The 21,643-nt window shown below is 38.3% G+C and overlaps 1 protein-coding gene across 2 annotated transcripts in view; it reads right to left on the bottom strand.

Moving 5' to 3' along the window:
- LOC134541520 (zinc carboxypeptidase-like) overlaps nucleotides 1–21,643 on the bottom strand; it is a 44,974-nt gene that overhangs the window by 5,523 nt on the left and 17,808 nt on the right. Inside the window, exons 5-8 of one of the 2 annotated variants that reach the window (XM_063385031.1) lie at nucleotides 14,104–14,264; nucleotides 2,839–2,959; nucleotides 788–996; nucleotides 618–702 (exon numbers count right to left, since the gene is read on the bottom strand). In XM_063385031.1, the coding sequence (XP_063241101.1) occupies nucleotides 618–702; nucleotides 788–996; nucleotides 2,839–2,959; nucleotides 14,104–14,264 (576 nt within the window). The remainder of the gene's footprint in view (nucleotides 1–617; nucleotides 703–787; nucleotides 997–2,838; nucleotides 2,960–14,103; nucleotides 14,265–21,643) is intronic. The other variant, XM_063385032.1, reaches the window with a different exon arrangement.

Raw genomic sequence — 21,643 nt, 5'->3', positions numbered from 1 at the left:
ACCCAGGACAGATAAGGCGCCCTGGTAGCCCGTAACACATCACCTTCGGTCAGCTAACTTCAAATCTCCATACTCCAAATAATCAGTGATATCTACAGCGTGACAATTTAATTACTATTTTAAAGAGGCTGTAAAAACCGAAACTATTCTTTACGGAACTTTAATAACTCTACACACTAAAAATTAAAATGCTGGGGTTGTTTATTTTAACCTTTTATTGTTTCTTATTCTGTTTAACGATGCCAAATGAAACCTAATAATAATATTATAATTAGGGCCGGCCAATACATCACATATTATAGTTTTAATATATTTGCCAACCCATATTGCAAATGTTATAATTTTAATATATTTGGCAATACATATATGTAAGTTACCTTTTAACCTGTTTACTGAGATCGTGTTTAGTTGGTTTATGTTCATTTAATTAAAAGTAAGATAAATATAGAGGCACATATATATAGACGAAATCGCAGTTGTTATTCTTTTGCATTTGAAACTAAAAGACCAGGCTCCAAAAGTTATTTTAATGAGACATTTAAATCACACCATTGAAGAGGATAGTGTGTATCAAAACACAGTGGGACTGAAACTAGGAACCACAGCGGCCTACTCACACTCTATGTCGACGATGCTGCCCACCTCGTACTCGGTGCCGTAGCGCTTGGCCAGCGCCGCGGCCGCCGCCTTGCCGGCCGACAACTGCGAGCAGAGACACGGGGTCTGAGTGCACGAGGTCACGACAGTGACACGTCTGCAGTGCCAGGCCATGCACCCATACACCTACCAGGGCGGCCTCGTTGGACGGCTCCACGCCATACACGCCGTACGGCGCCAGGATCTTCTGCCCGTAGCTGTGGAACGATATGTACAGCTTCAGGGTGCTCGTCAGGTTGCCGATGTAGCTGGACAGCGAGGACGTCTCCGCCTCGGAGAAGGCTGACGGCCCGGGGTAGGTTTCCGAGCAGGGAGCGGCGGTGGAGATGACTTCATTCTCTGAAACAACATGTTACCGGAGGGCGGTGCTAGTAGGCACCTACAGTCTCACATCTCAATTCTCACACTTCCAGTCTCACACATCTAGTCTCGCACCTCCCGACTCACATCTCCAGTCACAAATCTCCAGACCCATATCTCCAGTCACACATCTTGAGTCTTACACATCTAGTAACACATCTCCAGTGTCACACATCCAGTCTCACAAATCTCCAGACCCATATCTCCAGCCACACATCTCCAGTTTTATATTTACAATCTCACATCTCCAATCTGTCTTACTATTAATTAAATATAGTATAGTAGCATTACAATAAGCATTGATTAATTAAATGCACCGATTCCTGGATATTTCAAATGGTTTGATCATGCTTAAACAAACAAAGATGTAAACAACGGTTCAGTTACAGATTAAGGTGGATACAGTGTGACTTGCATTAAGTCTTTAGTTTTTATATTAGCTTAATGAAAGTGTGTGCAGTGTATTGTTATTGAGGGGCTTCATATACCTGTTATAATAATTGTTATTTGTATAGACAGAGATAGCATTATACCTGAGACTCTTGTATTAGTTACCAAAACGCGCAAACCGTTTGCCTTACTGTATTATGTTTCCAAGTTTAATGTGCCATTTTGAGTTGAAAATTGTGTGGCAATGTTAAGTAAAAATACCCAGTAGTATTGTAGTTATACAGATTGAAGATTTAATGATACAAAGGTGAACTTTTTATTTTATTTTGAATGAGCTAAAGTCCTTCGAACTAATGTTTGGGTTACTCGTGAAATAACTTCAAAGTTTGAATAAAATGCATTCTGAAACATTCCTTTTCCTTTGAAATGAGACTGCCAATAGTTAAGAACTTTTCTTTGAAAAAAGTGACTATTTAAACATTTCACTAAGCATTCCTGCACTAGACATGCTATATAGTGGTTTAAATACATGTTTTTACAGGAAACTACTAAACATATCTACAATCTGATTTCATACAAAAATATCTTCATACTATGTTGATGCTTTCTTTCATAATATTTATCGTCAGACAGACATTAATTTGAAACCCCTCCATACTAGTTTACCTATCTTGAAGCCTTCCTGTTAAATACCCAAGGAGTTCTGCTTCAAATGTTTCTCCGCACTTTCAAAGAAGTAGTTATAGCATCACCGCCACATAATAGCACGCTTTTACTACATTACCACCCAATAGTTGCACTCTGTGACTATGTCACCACCCCATAGTTGCATGCTGTGACAACATCACTGCCCCATTGTTGCATACTGTGGCTATGTCACCACCCCATAGTTGCATGCTGTTACTACATCACCACCACATAGTTGCATGCTGTGACTACATCACCGCTCCATTGTTGCATGTTGTGACTATGTTACCACCCCATAGTTTTATGCTGTGACTATGTTACCGCCCCATAGTTTTATGCTGTGACTATGTTACCGCCCCATAGTTTTATGCTGTGACTAGGTCACCGACCCATTGTTTCATGCTGTGACTACGTACCGCCCCATAGTTACAATCTGTGGCTACGTCACCGCCCCATAGTTGCACGCTGTGACTACATAACCACTTCATAGTTGCGCATTGTGACTACGTTACTCACTGCCCTGCTTGCTAAGGCGACCGGACACTTGGCGCACACGCCGGTGTCACCCTTAGTGCCTCCTGGCTTCTGTTTAATCATTAATCAATAATGGCAGTATCTCCAGCGATATTGGAAATAAGTATTTGAAAGTAATACAAAGATACAAAAAAAGAGCTGCGATAAAATATTTGTCAATATCTAAGTATGTTATTTTTCATAACATAAATTTTAATGAAAAAAAATTACCACTCCTGAAAATCGTCTCACCATTCCAGTGAAACGCCCAGTTTCTATTCAGATCGACGCCATAGCAAACTTGCCCATTATCAGAACCGACCTGTCGTCGTGACTTTCGCCACATGCGATTCTGAAACATGACGAACATATCATAAGACTTCAGTTTTTTGCCTATCATCAAATAAATGATTTGGTTCAATCGACCTAGTTCAACTTATTGAAACAAAAAAAAAATACCTTGGTGCGTTTTAATAATGTGTTTAAGTAAAATTTGATGTCATCTGAAAGGTTCTTTTCAGCACATTACATACAACACAAAATAAATATAATCAAAAATTTTTTGTTCATGTTCTTGTAAATAAACAAGCATATATTTGAGAAATTCGTGTATATTGGCTGACTAAGTGTGAAGTGGGAAACTGTGGTCAGCAGCCATCCAATTATTATCACAGGCGCAGTGTTCCCAACTGAAAGAAATTCAAGTAAACAGTAAACAAGGCAAGGCTGCTACAAACCTAGAAATTAGGCGAGAAATAACTGAACGAGTTATAAAACGAACAACAAACACTACAGTAGTATATGGAAATATTTCCTGAAACTGGAGCATGAGTTAGGAACTGGGGCCGATGTCCACCATCTTGGATTGTGACGTCGCAGCTGCCACCATGGATAACCTTGACCTTTTATCTTTGAACTTCAAAATTTTCCAAAAATTCGGAAAATTTATCCAAAATGTCCAGTTTTTAGGGAACATATTCCACTAAAAAAAAAAAAAAAAAAAAAAAAAAAATGAATTAAAAATTCCATTTTCGATGGGAGAATAACCCTTTAAAAAAATTTGTAATTTGAAAAACCTAAAAATATTATTGCCTTTAATTCAACGAAAATTCCCCAAATTTGCTTAAATTTCTCGTCAACTAGCCGCCCTATGTCACCGAGGTCATAACCTCGGCTATTATGATGTCATGGCCGTAATTTTGAATTATTATGTAATAGTTTGCAATTATCGTTATGGTCGCCATCTTGTAAATACGTAATTTGTATCGGAAAAATGGGGGAAATTTTAATATATACCTATAGATAATAAAAAAATTTAATAATTAGACATTCCGCCATTTTAAAAAATATATGACGTACCTGCCATCTTGAAAAACCGCTATTTTAATTCAAAGAATTCGGAAAAAAAATTAAATTTAATAAAATTATAATTTTTAATGGGCTTGCATCATTGATTCCTCGGTTTGAACTCAGTGAGAGCAGAATAAAAGTGGCGACAGATCCTTTGTACATGGAAGCCGACAGACTAACCTACCACCACTAATTTCAAGGTAGATATTAGAAAAGACAGTATGATGTCATGTACACCATCTTGTATATGCCATCTTGTTTTCATATGCTGGAAACCACCATCTTTGATGTAGACACTACCATCATTTTGAAGTCTGCCAAAGGCCGCCATATTGTATTATGAAATCACAGCTACCATTTTGTTTATGTCTGTTGGAGACCGCCATCTTGGATTATGACATCATACTTGCAATATAGTTTTCGTCTGCTGGAGGCAGCCATATTTATTTTCAGTACTTGCTATCAGGAGCACTAGTGTCATTTAGTACACACATCATCTGATAGAGAGTGCTGCTGCCATTTTAAAATCAGTACTTGATACAAGGAGCACTAGTGTCAGGTAATGCAAACGGCATCTGCCAGATAGCACTGCTGCCATATTGGTTTATTTTTTTCTGGTAGAGTGCAGAAATATTTATTGCCAGGGCACCTGAAACTGAAATATTTAGATGGACCTGTTACTGTCTTTGGTTCGATACTTTATCAAATCAAAAGAATTAAATTTATGTAACAAATATTAATTTCAATACATATGGGAGGAATTCCTAAAATAGCCTTAAATTTCTCTAGCAACAGCCTCCAGTATGATGATGATCATATATCAATTACCATCTTGAAAATATGTCATTTTTAGCTAGAAATTAAACAAAAATTCGAATATTTAAAAAAAATCACTCAATAATTTTATGATTTATTTAATTTATCCATTCTTTGTTTGATCCTTTTTTAATCCAATAGTGTTTATTCTAGTTTTAAAAGAAACTTAATCAATAAAACCTGCTCAGAATCCTAAAAGAAGCTTAAATTTCTCGTCTGAAATACTTCAGTAATCCGATTATGAAATTTTGACAGCCATCTTGTAATTTCTTAATATTGAACCTAAAAAAATTGGGAAATATTCTAAAATCATAAAAAATAACCTATTAATGTAATAGTTGATTCAATTTTTTCAGCACTTGGTTCGTTCCTTGCTCGATATAAAAAATATCTCATTAATCATCCTTACTGCAATCAAGGACTCCAAATCCTACTAATATTATAACGCGAAAGTTTGTAAGTATGGATGGATGTTTGTTACTCATTCACGTAAAAACTACTGAATGGATTTGAATGAAATTTGGCCTACTGCTAGCTTATAACCTGGCTTAACACATAGACCCTATATTAATATGAAATTCCATCCCTAAGGGAGTTAAAAAGTGATAATTTCATTTTATAACAGAAAAGATAATAGGTCATAGACACACAAATAGTGAGTGAGTATCATTTCTCTATGTCTGACACACTATCATACACATAGTAAGGTCTGGCAAATTAATATTTTTCTCCTTGGTGAGACCAGTCCGCTTAGTGGAGCTCGCAGTGGCTAGAAAAATAAAGGCGCTAATAACAGTCTTGTTCTTAACATCGTCAATAGATAGAGTTGCCTTGAATTTTAAACGCACCATATTTGATGCGTTTGTCATGTCTTTAATATTCGTTTGTTTGTGCCGTATGCGTTCCTATACCATTCATCCGATTGCGATGAAATTTGGGTGATTTGTTATGCGCATGCCCATGAAGGTTACTGAGACGGTATAACTATTTTTTAATAGTTGGAGCATGAATCGTGTCAAAAAATGTGTTTATTTCATTTTATATAGCGGCACTTCGTTTGTTTTTGTTGTATAAGTGCACATGCATGACACAATTTATTTAAATATAAAAGAGAGACAGAGATAGAGTGATATATATAGAGTGAGATAGAGACGGAGAGATAAGTTGAGATAGAGCGAGGTATAGAGAATGAAATGGGTTAGATAAAGACATATACCTATAGATGTATAGAGCTATATAGAGACTTATATATAGAATATATAGAGATAGTGGGAAGTATATATGTATATATAAAGAGATAAATAGAGATAGAGAGATACATAGATGTATATAGATGTAGATAGAGATAAATATATATATAGAGAGAGATGGATAGATTATTTGTATATGTGGAAGTACTTCAAACATATTACAAAACAAAACTGAATGAGACATTGCAATGCAGGCCGAGCATTAGCTAGATAATGGAATCTTTTCAATATTAGTAATCTCTTATTTTTCAGCCTTTTTCTATATTGGTTTATCAAGTCTAAATTACATACAGACCAGGTAAATAACTATAAACTGGCAGAACAACGTCTGTCGGGATCTGAAAGTGATATAAATTAATTTTTACACTTGACATTCAAATTAAGAAGACAATTACTAACTACATCTGATTTCAAAAAAAATCCCCTTCACCCTGTGTTCAGCCCGGGCAACGCCGGGTATTGCAGCTAGTAGGTGAATAAATATGTTACTCGATATCACTATGTCTACAACGGAGGCTGTATTCGATGCACTTTTTTTAATAGAGTACCAACTATAAGCATATAGGCTAAGTGTCTCTGAACGTTGAAGCCAGGTCTGGTACAATGTCAGATTTGTAGACCAAAGATCTACGAATTACGAGGTCAGGCCATGTACAATGTCAGGCATATAGACCAAGAGTATCCTTATTGGATGATACCTATTATTACTTTCAAACAAACTGACATATTTCAAGCATACAAGACAGTCTTCGAACTGTCAGACCTACAGTATAAAAAGAATCTGTTACAAGCAATATAACAATGGAACATGTTTTACGCTTAATAAAGAACCAAGAAACAATGAAAAATGTTTTATTATATCACAAAGGCATTGATCCATTAAATATTCAGTTGCAACTACAGAGTTACTACGTACATTAACGAAAAGTGACGCAAAATCAACAAAAAAAGACACGCAATACATACACACTGGACACGCAATAGATATGCTATACATTTACTGAACACACAATGGACATGCAATTCATATAATGGACACGCAATGGATAAACGATACACACAATAGACACGCACTGCACACACTGGGCAAGCACTGGACATTCAAAACACAAACTTGACATGAAATACACACCAGACACGAAACATACACTGGACATGCACTAAACACACTAGACATACAATTTACATTAAATACACACACTCTATACGCAATGGACACGCAATGCACACTGGACACGCAATAAACACGAAAAACACATACTGAAGATGCAATGGACATACAATGCACATACAATGGTCATGCAATGGATATGCAGTGCACAAACTGGCCAAGCAATGCACACATTGGCAATTCATTGCAAACACTAGCCATGTAATGGCTTCTCGCATCCCACATAAAAAATAAATAATATGTATTTACTTCAACACAACATGTGAGGCCTGTTGGCAGGAATAAGTATTACTTGCAACAAGTTTCTTGTATGAGTTAACCTAATTCCCGCTCACAAAATATTAAAAATTAATTTACTTAATTGTTCCAATTCAAAACTCTCTGTTTGCATCTGATATAAGTTTCAGAAGTTAATTGTAACCTGGTTCGTTGCCTGTAACAGTATCGAAAGGACACAGGTATAATTACTTCAGGAAGTTATTTGTCTTGAGAAAGAACGGTAGACATCACGAAAAGAATGATTGCATTAAAAACCTACGTATAGTTTGGTATGTTTTGGTGCAATGTATTTCTTATGGGACTATGGCTTGATGAATTGCGGGCTTGCCAATCGGAAAGATTCGGGTTTGTTCGGGTGTGACAGTCACGCGTTCACTATGATCAGGAGGTTGGCGGGCAATTTAGATGACTCCACATCCACCATATTGGAACCCACTATTTAGAAAATCTGTAATTATTTATATAAAATTTCTAAAAAAAATTCTAAAAATTCAAAAAAATTCATTTGATAAAATAATTATTGATTCGATTGAATTCTATCCTTTTTTCGATCCTTGACTGAAACAAAAATGTTATTTTCTGGTAAAAATTCATTTTTAAATAAAATATGGCGAAATATCATAAAAAAAACTATTTAGATTCTTCATCCAGTAGCCGTCAATAAGCTACCAATAACAGTTAGCAGCCATCTTTGAAATTTATAATTATTTACAAATAAATTACTGAAAACTTCCAAAATTCATTGAAAACATTATAACTTTTTTAATAACGAATGATTCGATCGATATACATGGTGTCCATAAGTCTTTCCCTCATTACAAACATTAATAACATGAAAACTACAAATGCTAGCAAAATGCGGTATGGACGAACGTGTAGAGTAGCATTCTAAGTTTTTTTTTGTGTGTATGTTTCAGGTAAGTGGCGTGTGAAGAGTGAAAGGCACAATGACCTCCATGCAAGAAAAGACTCAATGTGTTCTGTGGTATCACGATAGCAGGTCCCGTGTTACGGTTCAGCGCAATTTCCGAAGGGAGTATGGACGTCTACCACCTGATCACAAGAGCATAAAAGCTTGGCATGAGACATTTAAAGAGACTGGTAGTGTGGGCCACCGTTCGCGAACAGGTCGTCCTTCTGTAACAGATGACTCTTTCCATGCTATTCAAGAAGCATTCCAACGAAGCCCCTTCAAATCGACACGTCAGGCTTCCCGTCAACTTGGTATTCCACGTTCAACAGTGCACAAAATCTTACACAAAAGACTTCATTTGTATGCGTACAAAGTTCAAATTGTTCAAGCCTTGCAACCAAATGACCACAAACGTCGCGCTGAATTTGCAACAGAAATGTTGCATCGTATTGACGATGATAATGAATATCTACAGCGTGTGTGTTTCTCCAATGAAGCAACATTTCATACGTCTGGTACAGTGAATACGCATAACGTTCGTATATGGGGGTCCGAACAACCTCATTCAATTGTGGAACATGAGAGGGATAGACCAAAAGTCAATTTTTGGTGCGCCCTTCTGCATAACAAAGTCATTGGGCCGTTATTTTTTGTAGAGAGCTCAATAACAGCGAACATCTGCCTAGACATGTTGGAACTCTATGCAGCACCTCAGCTATAAGAGTTTCAGCCTTGGGTTGTGTTCCAAAAGGATGGTGCACCACCACATTGGGGATTGAATGTCCGTGAATTACTTAATGAAACATTCCCAGACCGTTGGATTGGACGCGATGGACCAACATCCTGGCCACCGAGATCACCCGATGTTACCCCCCTCGACTTTTTTCTTTGGGGATTTGTTAATGATAAAGTGTATGCAATATGTGTACCTGATGTTAGAACACTGGTTCAACGGATACCAGAGGCGGTCGATTCTGTTTCAGACGAAATGTTGACGAAAACGTGGCAAGAAATCGAATATCGCCTTGATGTTCTACGGGCCACCAACGGTGCACATGTAGAAGTTGTCTACTCTAGTCTGGCAAATAAACTTTATGAGTTACACAAAAGGTTCGTCCAAACTGCAGTTTGCTAGAATTTGTAGTTTTCATGTTATTAATGTTTGTAATTAGGGAAAAACTTTATGGACATCCTGTACATCCATGTTTCAAACCTTACTCGATGAAAATAATATAAAAGTCAGGGGGGAAATTATTTATTTTAACTTAATATTGAAGTGACAGGTTAGAGGTATAAAATAATAAATTACAAATAACAATTTATTATGTATTTTCTACAAAAGAAACAAGCAAATTACTAGCGTTTCTCGATTTCTGAATATTCTTAAAAGGCAAAGATTTCTGTTCAGATCTACATGACAACCAATTAACCAGGCTCATCCAGTTAGTGACCAGCCACATCCAGTTGGTTGTCTAGGAATGCCAGATAAAAAGGACAGACACATCAGTCGGTTGGTCAGGCTAACACATCAAGTTGGTGGAACATCCAGTCGATTAGCCAAACACGCATGACTAGTTGGTGTGAAAGGTTATCACGTCCAGTTAGATGTCTAGTAACTTCAGATAGGTTGGCCAGACATGCATGTCCAGCCGGTTGGTCAGGCTAACACAAGTGGTTGGCAAGGTACACCCAATTGGTGGCTAGAACGTTCATACAGTAGCCAGACACACACATCCAGTCGGTTGGAAAGGCTATCACGTCCAGTTGGTCATATTCATCCAGTCGGTAGCATGGCACGCCAATTCAATGGCCAGAAACGCACGAACAGTAGGTGGCAAGACACATCCAGATGGTGGTCAGGCATGTTTTTTTTAGAGTGGCCAGGCACATAATAAGTAACTAGCCACGTATTTTATAAGCTATGCATGGCAGTTGGTTGGCCATGCAGCATGTCTAGACAATTGGTCAGGCTAACACTCCAAGTCGGTGGCCAGACCATTATATGCAGTAGCCATAAATGCATGTAGAGTAGATAGACAGACCACCTCCAGTTACTAGCCAGATGCATCCAGTAGGTGGCCAAACACATTCAGTCAGTAGCCAAGATGTATTTTTCGTCGATACACAGCTAACATTTTAAAAAATTAATATATACAAAAACATGCTCATAGACCAAGCGTCTCCGAAATACGAGGCCAGGTCATGTACAATGTTAGGTTTATAGGTCAGTCTTCTCCGAATCACGAAGCGAATCATTACGTGAGTAAAGACTTATCGAAGCACATTTAAAAATAAGGATGCACATTTAAAAAACGAACATAGGTGTGGCTTAAACTCTTAAAGTCTTATTTACAAATTTATTTGGCTAAAACAGTTTTTGGCTGCAACAGTCATTGGTTCCAAATTTCATTGGCACCAAAAGTCGTTGGTTCCAACATTATTTGACTCCAAAATTCTTTGGCTCCAAAAAGCATTGGACCAAAACGTCTTTGGCTCCATCAGTATCTAACCCCAATAGTCTTTGGCTCCAAAAAGCATTGGACCAAAACGTATTTGGCTCCATCAGTATCTAACCCCAATAGTCTTTGGCTCCACATGTAATTGACTATCAAAGACTTTGTTGGCTACAGCATTCTGTGGCTCCAAAAGTCATTGGCTTTAAATGTCATTAGCTTCAAAAGTCTTTGGTTCCAACAGTCTTTTTCCCCAAAAGTCTTTGTCTCCAACAGTTTTTGAGATAAAAAATAATTGGCTTAAAAGTCTTTGGCTCCAACAGTCATGTCATTATATTAATTGCATATTTTTTGATGATTTTTGGAATTTTCCCATTTAGGTATAGCTAAATAATTACAATGTTCTAAGGTGGTGGCAATTTCTAGCCAAATAATTTCAGTTTTTTAAGATGATGGTCAAGGTATCCAACAGTATGGCAAGCATCCTAACAATAAATGCTACTGCACTCTATTGGAAAAAAATTAAACCAATATGGTGACAGTGCACTCTGGCAGACGACGTTTGCATTACGTGATACTAGTGCTCCTGGTAGCAAGTACTGAATATAAATATGGCTGCCTCCAGCAGACGAAATTTATATTGCAACTATGATATAATCCAAGATGGCGATCTCCAACACACATAAACAAGATTGTGGCTGTGATGTCATAATTCAATATGGTGGCCTCCAGCATACTTCAAGATGACGGTAGTGTCTACATCCAAGATGTTGGTTTCCCGCATATGAAAACAAGCTGGCATATCCAAGATGGCGGACATGATATACTGGCTGTAATAACATCTATCTTGGCATTAGTGGTGGGAGGTCAGTCTTTCGTCTTCCATGGAGGAAAGATCCGTCGACACATTTTTTGTTCACACCGAGTTTGAACCTATTACTCCATGACATAAGAAGATTTTTTAAAATTATAATTTATTTAAAAATTGGATTTTAAATAATTTTTATTAAATTAACATTTTTACAGAATTATTTGGATAATAATTTTTTTAGAGTTGGACATAAAGTCATATTGATTTTAAAATGGCAGAATGATTTTATTATAATTTTTATTATTTATATATTTATACATTTTTAAAAAGTTCCCATTATTTTCCGATAACGATTACGGAACATCAATATAGCGACCGTAACGATAATTGCAACGATCACATCATAATTCAAAATAGTGGCCATGAGATCCTAATGAATGAGGTCATGACCTCGGCAGCCTAGGGTGGCTAGATGAAGGGGATTTAATCTGCTTTGGGGAATTTTTGGTTTTTTTTTTTTTTTTTAAGAAAAAATATTGTGAAGTTTTTTGAATTCTCAATAATTTGATGTTTTACGGATTTTTTTCCCTCGAAAATTGAATTTTTTAAGTTTTTTTTTTTTCAAGTTTTTTGGCAGAATTTTTTTCCTTAAAACCGATCATTTTGGCGAATTTGGAGTTTTTTGACATATTGTATCAAATACTCATTGTCAAGTTCAATTTCATCCAAATTGGCCGCAGTGGCGTCACAATCCAAGATGGCGGACATCGGTTCCAACTCCTAGCTCCAGCTCCAGTAGCAGGAAATACTTTTATATACTACCCACCACTAATATGTTTTGCCTAGTGTCTGTAGAGCTTTTTAAAACGTTTTCTTTAAGAGCTGACGCGTCTCAGTAGCCCACAAATGAGCACTGTAGTATGTTGTACATGGTGGGGCAAAGAGTGTGTATCTTTTTTGTAGGACCATAAAAAATTACCTGAGAAACTTACAGAAATAGTTTATTTTAGTGGAATTAGAATTCATCCCCCTTTATCTTTATAAAATTCTGGGTGTTCCCACGGACGCAATGCGCTCCCCCTCCTTTCCCAAGCTTCCTGGCCATGTCACAGGTGGAGCACTGGCACTTCGAAACAGATAAACACCTTTAACCTTTTCGACGGCGCTGTAGTCGACACTGCTCGAGTTTTAACGGCTACACTCAGACAGATGTACCCTGCGCCTCATCGCTCTGACGTGGGGTGCCCGCGTGCTTCTTCCTGTGGGGTTACCTCAAGGAAAAGGTTTTCAAACATCGTCCTCACACCATGGAAGAACTGAGTACGCGAATTAAGAAGGAAATCACATCTACACTCCACGAAATTTGCCGAAAAGCGGCCGAAGAATTCTGAAATCGCCTTCATCAATGCATCGCTGCTGATAGCCACCATCTTCCTTATGTGATCTTCATAACTTGATAAAAAAAATTCTGGGGAGGCTGTATGTTGGACCGCAGCAGCTTGGACTTGTTTCATGAATTTACATAATGCTGAACGGGTATGTTATGTATTAAATAATTAAAATAATTTAACAATATTGAAGTAGATTTATCTTTTGACGTTAATTCTATGAACATCTTACTTAACGGTCGGGCAGCCTCGCCAGAACAATTGAGACATAAAAAAAATTGTACACCAAACCGCGACAAACTTGACCCATTGCTCACAACCACTGGCTCAACTGACTCCATATCTACATTAGAATCATCAGAGAGCATATCCAAGTCCATTACCTAACAAATTTCTGCATTCCCCGTCACTTCTCACGAGGTAAACGGCTGAGGCTCTCTCTCGAGCGCAAATTTTTCTCCTCATTCGGGTGCTCGATTTGCCCTACTAGCTCATTTATCGGGGATACTTTTGGCCTCATTCGATACCTACAACACTTCCCTGCGTTTTTATTTGCTTCTGCTTGGGCGATTTCACCTGTTTTCTTTCTTTTCTCCAACATAACCTGTTTTCGCTTAGGAATTTTGAGATTAATGGCTCCAAAGCCAAAGTTAGTAACTTATATTTATTCCACACAATTAGCACCACTCAGTGCTAACTCACGAGCAACATAAAGTTTAAATCTCACGCAAATTAACCTATTACTTTCGGAGTTACAGCTATCACTGACTTCAATTTGATGCACCCCACGCACTCCTATTACATCATCACTACATATGTTAACCGGGTGTGTCATACATAACGACCACGAGCTAAGTTTGTTCTACTAAGATATAAGTCATTCAATACTGTAACTTTCATATTTTACGAGTTTTAAGCGGTATCGAATCGTCAGCCGAAGTGACACCCAACCCGAGATTAAAGACATTCATATTCTGGTAGGAAATACAAACCTGATACACACCTTTTGTCCCACCCTGTACTCCATGATTGGCTTGTGAAAGACACGAGGCCCAGGCGACTCACCGTGGTGTGCGTGTACTCGTAGCCGTCGGGGTTGGTGCTAGGAAAGATGTACCAGTCGTAGCCCAGCACAGCACTCTTCACCTGGGAGTCGGTGCTCGTCAGCAGCTGGTTGAGGATGTACGTGACCGTGGCTGGCGAGATCCACTCCCGCGCGTGGATGCCTGCACAGTGACACTACATCCCGACCGCCATCTTGGATCCTCCTGTGTTTAACGTCTCTCGGCATTCAATGTACTGACGTCGCCTCCAGTGCTCTCTCCGATCGCTTAGGCAGTTGTTGCCCATTGCCATTCCTCCAGGACTGAGCCCCCCCCCCCTTCCACACACACACACACACAAGGAGGGTGCAATGCTACGAACGTTTGAAGAGCAGCAGAAGAGCAGCAGAAATATGGCCCCGTGGCCCATTTAGCGATAGCCACCCGTGCGACTATCACGTGACACTGTTGTGTGCATCTGCTGTATATCAATCCGCCGTATTTAAATATATTTGTTTATTTATTTTATGCATTTGAAACAAGTTTTGTAGTGTCTGAATTTTTCTGTAGTAAAGTTATTTGTTATTCGCCGTGCGCTAACATTCACGCAGTTGGCCTGGACCATCTCTTGTTTCCCGCACACTACAAGTGCCAAAAGCAGCCCGCGCGGCACAGCTCTCTCGGCGCGCAGACCAGCATCACCTTGACGTCACCTCCCACCTTAGCTGCAATAGTCGTAAGTCTTATAGAACCGTTTCTTTAGCTCTGCGGCCTGTCTCCACCCGGCTTAGCCTATCAAATCAGCTGCTTCACGACCCTCGTGCGCCGGGACGAGGGGATCTTGTAGTCGAAGGGCCCCATCACGCGGTTCCCTCCTCAGTCCCTGCGGACCTGCCTCAGGTGTTTGGATCTCGCCCACACACAGATGCCTCTGGACTGAACGAGTGAACTACTTCATTCACCATTAATTTTTCTCGGGATTTGGCCAGGTGTGCATGGAGTGCTACAGAGGGACGCATACCTACAGGTGCTCTCTGCCCAAGCTTAATACATATTATTGTGTTTGTGTAAATGGTGCACGTGGAAACATGGACTTTTGTATCATATTTTATGTGGACAGCTCGTCTCTTGTATCATAATTATCTCAGTGTAACATTCGTGTCTTCGTAGAAGACCACATTTCTTGGCCCATTGTGTTAAACAGTGATGTTAATTTTGGTTTAGTTCTCAGTTCCGTCTTACACGCCACCATCAGTGAGAAACTGGTACAGCAGGCAATCAGTGTGTTTGAACGTGCTGCGGCACTCAGGTGTGAAGGGCCAGTTCCGCGAACAGCACTGTGTACAGAGTAGTTCGGTGTAGTAAAGTAACGTCATACAAACTGTGTCTACCATTATTTATTATTGTTTCCCAAGTGGCCAATAACTCGGTGTTCCCTGCTTCAATGAACCCCCTGTTTCCAGTCACATGTCCCACACTTACCCCCTGAAAAACAGTGCATCACTACTCGACCATTAAGGGTCTTCACCTACTATTGTGTTTATGATGTGTTAACATCTTAGCTCTCAGTACACGGCATTTAGTAGGAGTAATTTCGTGAAAATGGAACGTAGTTAGATGAATGGATATGCGATACAAAGATAGCGCCAGAGGTGTAGCAACATAAACCCATACATAATCACTTTCGTAAACATTAGAGTACATACCAAATGTATTGGTGTGCCCAATGTAACTATATGATAGTGAAAATACCCTGAAATATATTTGTTAACCTATAATAGCCATAGTAAAAATTATCATAAAGTTTTAAACAACATAAGATAACTGGCTTTGCAATGTAATAGCACATATTCCTCTTCTAATTTCCCAACATGCTAAGTAGCACAACATAGAGCATGCGCTTGTTTAACTCATGGGACAAAGTTCAAAACTCGTCACTGGACGATTGCTTTTTACTTTTTAAAATAACATAATAAAGTATGGTATAATAATTTATATTCACCTTAATAAGGTACCTGTTTGTTTGTAGGATGTAATTTCATACTTATTTCAGTCGTTTAAGCAAAACAAATATACAACCTTATACTTAGTGTTATAATATGTGTTTTAAAATGGTTAAAGTTAATATTTTAGTAATTCCATAGAAGTACAGGATGTCTGAAAAGTCTTTCCCTGATTACACAAATTTATAATTTCGGTTGGATGTACGATAAAAATATGAAAGTGGTGTCAAAATGTTAGGTCATAACTAAGTTTTTTTTTGTTATAGGTTCGCAGTAGGTGTGTAGTGTCTGAGGTGTGGTGCTCTGGAAGCCGTACATGATTACCAATCAGGAGAAAGCGCGGTGTGTCCTGTGGTACCACGATACACGATCACCAATAACAGTGCAGAGAAACTTCCAGACCACATATGGAAAGATTCCCACTGATGTCAAGAGCATTAAGATGTGGTATAAGAAGTTCGAGACCACATGATTGGTTGTTGACCTTCCGAAGTCTGGTCGACCATCAACCTCAACTGAAAGGGTGGAAGCTGTGAGACAGTCATTTCTACTAAGTCCGAAGAAATCGGTGTGAAGGGCCTCACGTAAATTACAGAAGCCAAACAGCTCTCTCAACAATATCTTACACAAACGTTTAATGTTTCGTGCAAACAAAGTGCAAATCGTTCAGTCTCTGTTGCCCCAATGATAGTACACATCGATATGACTTTACGGTCGAAATGTTATCACGTATGGAGGATAATGGCTATCTCTAACGAATTGCCTTTTCTGACGAGGCGACCTTTTTTTGTCAGTGGAGTAGTGAATCGCCATAACGTGCGTATTTGGGGTTCACAGCTACCTGGCGAGGTAATGGAGTGTACCAGAGGAAGTCCAAAAGTGAATGTTTGGTGCGCGCTATTGCATGACAGAATTATCGGGCCATTCTTCTTCACTGATGCAACCATCACATATTCAATGTATTTGGACATGTTACAACATTATGCTGTTCCTCAGCTGCTTGAATATCACCCTGATGTCATGTTTCGATAAGATGGTGTACCACCTCATTGTGGTTTGGAAGTCTTGATATGACCTTTCCTGGACGATGGATCGGTCATGATGGACCAATGGTTTGGCCTCCACGCTCTCCTGACATAGCCCCATTAGACTTCTTTTTATGGGGTTATGTCAAGGAGGAGGTCTACCAAACACATGTACCAGATATTACAACCCTGCGACAACAGATAAACAGAGTCATTGCATCGATCCCTTCAATGATGTTGGACGGAAATTGAATATCGACTAGATGTGCTACGTGCTTCCAAAGGTGCTCATGTGGAAGTGTACTGATGTTTGAAAAAAACTTGGAATGTTTCTTAACATTTTGTCACCAATTTAATATTTTTATTTTACTTCTAGCCGATTTTATTAATTTGTGTAATCACGGAAAGACTTTTCGGACATTCTACATAACTTCTAACATGTGAGGAAACTTATAGTATTAACTTTTACGTGGATTTTTACCAGATGGATAGTATTTAAATAAAATTCCTTGTTGAAAATCAGGTAAAAGCCGGGGTTTAGTATTTTTCAATTCTTTTATCGAAGCAATGCTGCTATCTGTGCATTATGGTGACAAGCAACGTTTACAATAAGGGAACGAAGTCTAGAAGCAAGCGCAGGTATTCAGTGTGTGATTCGCATCTATAAATTTTGTTATTTACTTGAAAAGAGATTATTTTATCGATCAGTAAATCTATCACGCTCGGCATTATATATATATATATATATATATATAAACAAAGTTGGGTTAATTACACCATTTATAACTCAAGAACGGCTGGACCGATTTTAATGCTCTCTGATTTGTTGGATTCCACCCCGAATAGCAGAATAACTATTAAAATATTGATAAAATTGATATAAAAAAATTTATAAAATAAATTTTAAATAAATTAAGGTTAGAATTCCGCAATATTCCGCAATTGACAGCTCATGTCACTCAGGTTGGCCATAGACATTCAAAGTTACAAACGTACAAACTGTGAGTGTTATATCTTTACGTCCGCCAAGCAATAGCCACGAAGCTATTCTAACGAATAAAGTTGAGAGAGTAAGATAACTAAAGCTCTAAACCGTTTGTCGTCGCCAAGTTTGGGACAACTGTTTTTACCCAATTTGTGATGTATTGTTTACTTTTATCATTAAAATTAATTAAAATGAATCACCCAATCACATTAACACTACAGAACTACCACAGATAAAAATTAAAAAGATTTACAACACAAAATGTATGAGAAACTCTCGGAACATTCCAGTGCCGCTGCCTGTCTGTGTATAAGCTGTAAGTTCCAAAAGTGTAAAAATTTTTGTTTCAAGTTGTCTTTGATTTGTTTTGAAAAAAGCATATAAATGTTACCGGTCGATTCGTTTGTTTTGTGGGAGTGTTATTAATAAATTTTATTGTGCGAGTATTATTATTAACAATGCTGTGAAAAAGAAGAACTAATTTTTCTCAACGCAGCCATAATGCAATTAGGCTTCGGGAGATTGCGAATCAATACACTGAAGAAGAACGAGAAATCCCAAGAGAAGAGCGCCGCATTAGTATGGCTGAAATTCGTGCTTCTCAAACACAAGAGCAAAGAGAGGCAGTCCGTGTAAAGGCTCGTTTGGCAATGAGAATTCATTGAGCTTATCGTACAGATCAACAACTAGACAATCTTGGACGCGCAAGAAGAAATACTTAAAGAGTTAATTTGAATCGAGCAACATTTCTATACTATTGCACAATTGATTACAGTTCGCATCCTTTCGTTCGCATTGGTCGAATGGACGTTATTTGCGAACATTTTGGTGCATTTAAGTTTGCTGAAGTAACGCCTGGATTGTGCTGCCTTAATGGCAAAGTGAAATTGCCATTGTTTTCTCCACCACCTGAGCCATTGCATTAATTACTTCGTGGAGGAACACCAGAATCACGAAATTTCCTAGCGAACACTCAATAATACAATGGCTATTTTCAAATGACTTCATTTTGGGCAGATATTATCGAAGAACAGGAATTTATTCCGACATTCAACGTACTTCATTTACTCTGTATTTGCCTCTAAACTAAAATAAGGCATTTTATAACATTTCCAAAAATTAGTGACTATAAATCAGTAATACTGACTTCGCTTTCGACTTTACAGATTCACCATCGATTTGGATCATTTCAACCGCTTGAAAATTCACAGCATACATTCTTACGAATATACTTCATGAGCAATGTGGAGGAACAAATTAATCGACGTCAAGAGCTCAACACAACAATGAAAATAGCAATTCTTCAAGATCTGCAGCAACTACTTCATGAACATAATGCATTGGTCAGGTTGTTCAAGACTGTGTTGGAGCACATACCAAATAATGACTACAAAGTCGTGATCAAGGCGGATAAACGACTAGCTGGAACACTCGAACACACATTTAATGCTCCAACAACAGATGAAGTTGCAATCCTGATTGTTAGTGAAAACTTGGAAATATGCGATATTGTGCTTACACATCGCGATACTGGGCCACTGCAACAAATATATTAAACACATCATTCATATGGCACGTTGCAATACCCACTGGTGTTATGTCAAGGAGACAATGGATATCACTTCAATATCAAGATGACAAATCCATTGAATGGTAAGTATCAATATCATAGTTTTAATTTCAACATGACATAAAATTTTATTCCATTTGGTTTTGGTTTCCAAAAAAAAAAAGTAAAACCACTCCTAATTTCCCAGGAAGTCTTAAGAGTCAACTAAGAGATTGGGGATTGTTTGTTTAGAGAATATTGGGCAAATACCTGGCAAACAATCTTAAATCATTTCTCTTAACCCCTTTTAAATATGCTAAAAGTGACCTTCGGGGATTTAGTGTTCACACAGTTCTGTCCACCCCTTCAGGGAATACGGACATGAGCTTTACTTCTAAGATACTAATTTTATTGTTTTTATTTCAGATGAGGATACTACCAAGAAGGTTAGCTTGATGAATTATTACCCATATCGTTTGATGATTCGTCAAAATGCTGACCATCACTGGCAACGATGATTATCCACTGTATCGGCATCGATTCCCCGATGATAATGGTCGAACTATCACAACGAAAGTGAAAAGAAACGATTTCGTGGTCTACAACAGTTGGATTGTTCCATATTCGCCACTTCTTTCGAAAACATTCAAGTCACATGCAACATTGAGTATTGCAATTCGGTGAAGTCCATCAAAAATATCTGCAAATATGTCCTAAATAGCAGCGATATGGCGGTTTTTGGCATCCAGACCTCCAATACCAACGATAAATTACGCGCTATCAAGTTGGTCGAACGTTATCCCACTGTTGAACATCCGTTTGCACGAACATTGCTTTACTCGGAAATGCCATGTTTTTACACTTGGAACGCTACATCGAAGAAATTTCAAAGTCGGAAGCAAGGCGATGCAGTTTATAGTCATCCAGATGTAAGTTATACTGATACTCTTGATCGTATTTACACAGTTCATCCGAAGCATGACGAATGCTTCTATTTACGGTTGTTACTGCTGAATGTTCTTGGGTCAACATAATTTTCATCACTACGAACTGTAAATGGTATGGTGTACCCAACATTTCGTGCTGTTTGTCAAGAGCTCAATTTGCTTGAAAACGATACTCATGGGGCACGACAATCGCTGAAGCAATTATTTCTGCATCTCCAAGTCAGATATGCACATTATTTTCTATCATCACTTCGACATGCTTCCCATCGAACCACGTGTATTGTGGAACAAATACAAGGATAACATGTCAGAAGACATTTTACATCGAATTCTTGTCAGTTCAAGAAATCCCGATGTTAAGGTGAATGAGGAGATGCATAACCAGGCTTTACCATTGTTCATGTGCGGCATGTGCGGCAGTTTTTTAGTCAGGTTAGGAAAGCCAGTGCCAGATCGTGGAATGAATGACAAATTTAATCGAGGATTGGAAAGTGAACGTGAATATGATTGACATGAATTAGACCAATCAGTTTAAAGGAATGTACCCCTGCTTAACCCCCAAAAGAAGGAAGTGTATGATACTTTAATAAAGGCAATTGATGATGGAAATGGTGGCCTATTTTTCCTGGATGCCCCCATTGTAACTGGGAAGACTTTCCTCGTGTCATTGATTTTGGCTACTGTTCGTGCGAGATCCGACATTGCGGTAGCAGTTGCTTTATCTGGAATATCAACCACATTGTTAGAAGGATGCTGTACAGCTCATTAAGCATTAAAATTGTCGTTAAACCTTTAAACTACTGAACAACCGACATGTAACATTGTGAAACACTCCGCAATGGCCAAAATTTTAGTAGCATCTAAAATCACCATCTGGGACGAATGTACAATGGCGCATTAACGCGCATTGGAAGCACTTGACCGAACATTGAAAGATCTGGGCAATGACTCGAGATGTTTTGGAGGCTCAATGATATTACTGTCTGGCGATTTCCGCCAAATACTGCCAGTCATTCCAAGATCGAATGCTGCCGATGAAATAAATGCTTGCCT

The sequence above is a fragment of the Bacillus rossius genome (genome assembly GCF_032445375.1).
Source record: "Bacillus rossius redtenbacheri isolate Brsri chromosome 4 unlocalized genomic scaffold, Brsri_v3 Brsri_v3_scf4_1, whole genome shotgun sequence".
NCBI lineage: Eukaryota > Metazoa > Arthropoda > Insecta > Phasmatodea > Bacillidae > Bacillus > Bacillus rossius.
This window is presented reverse-complemented; position numbering and strand designations above follow the sequence as displayed.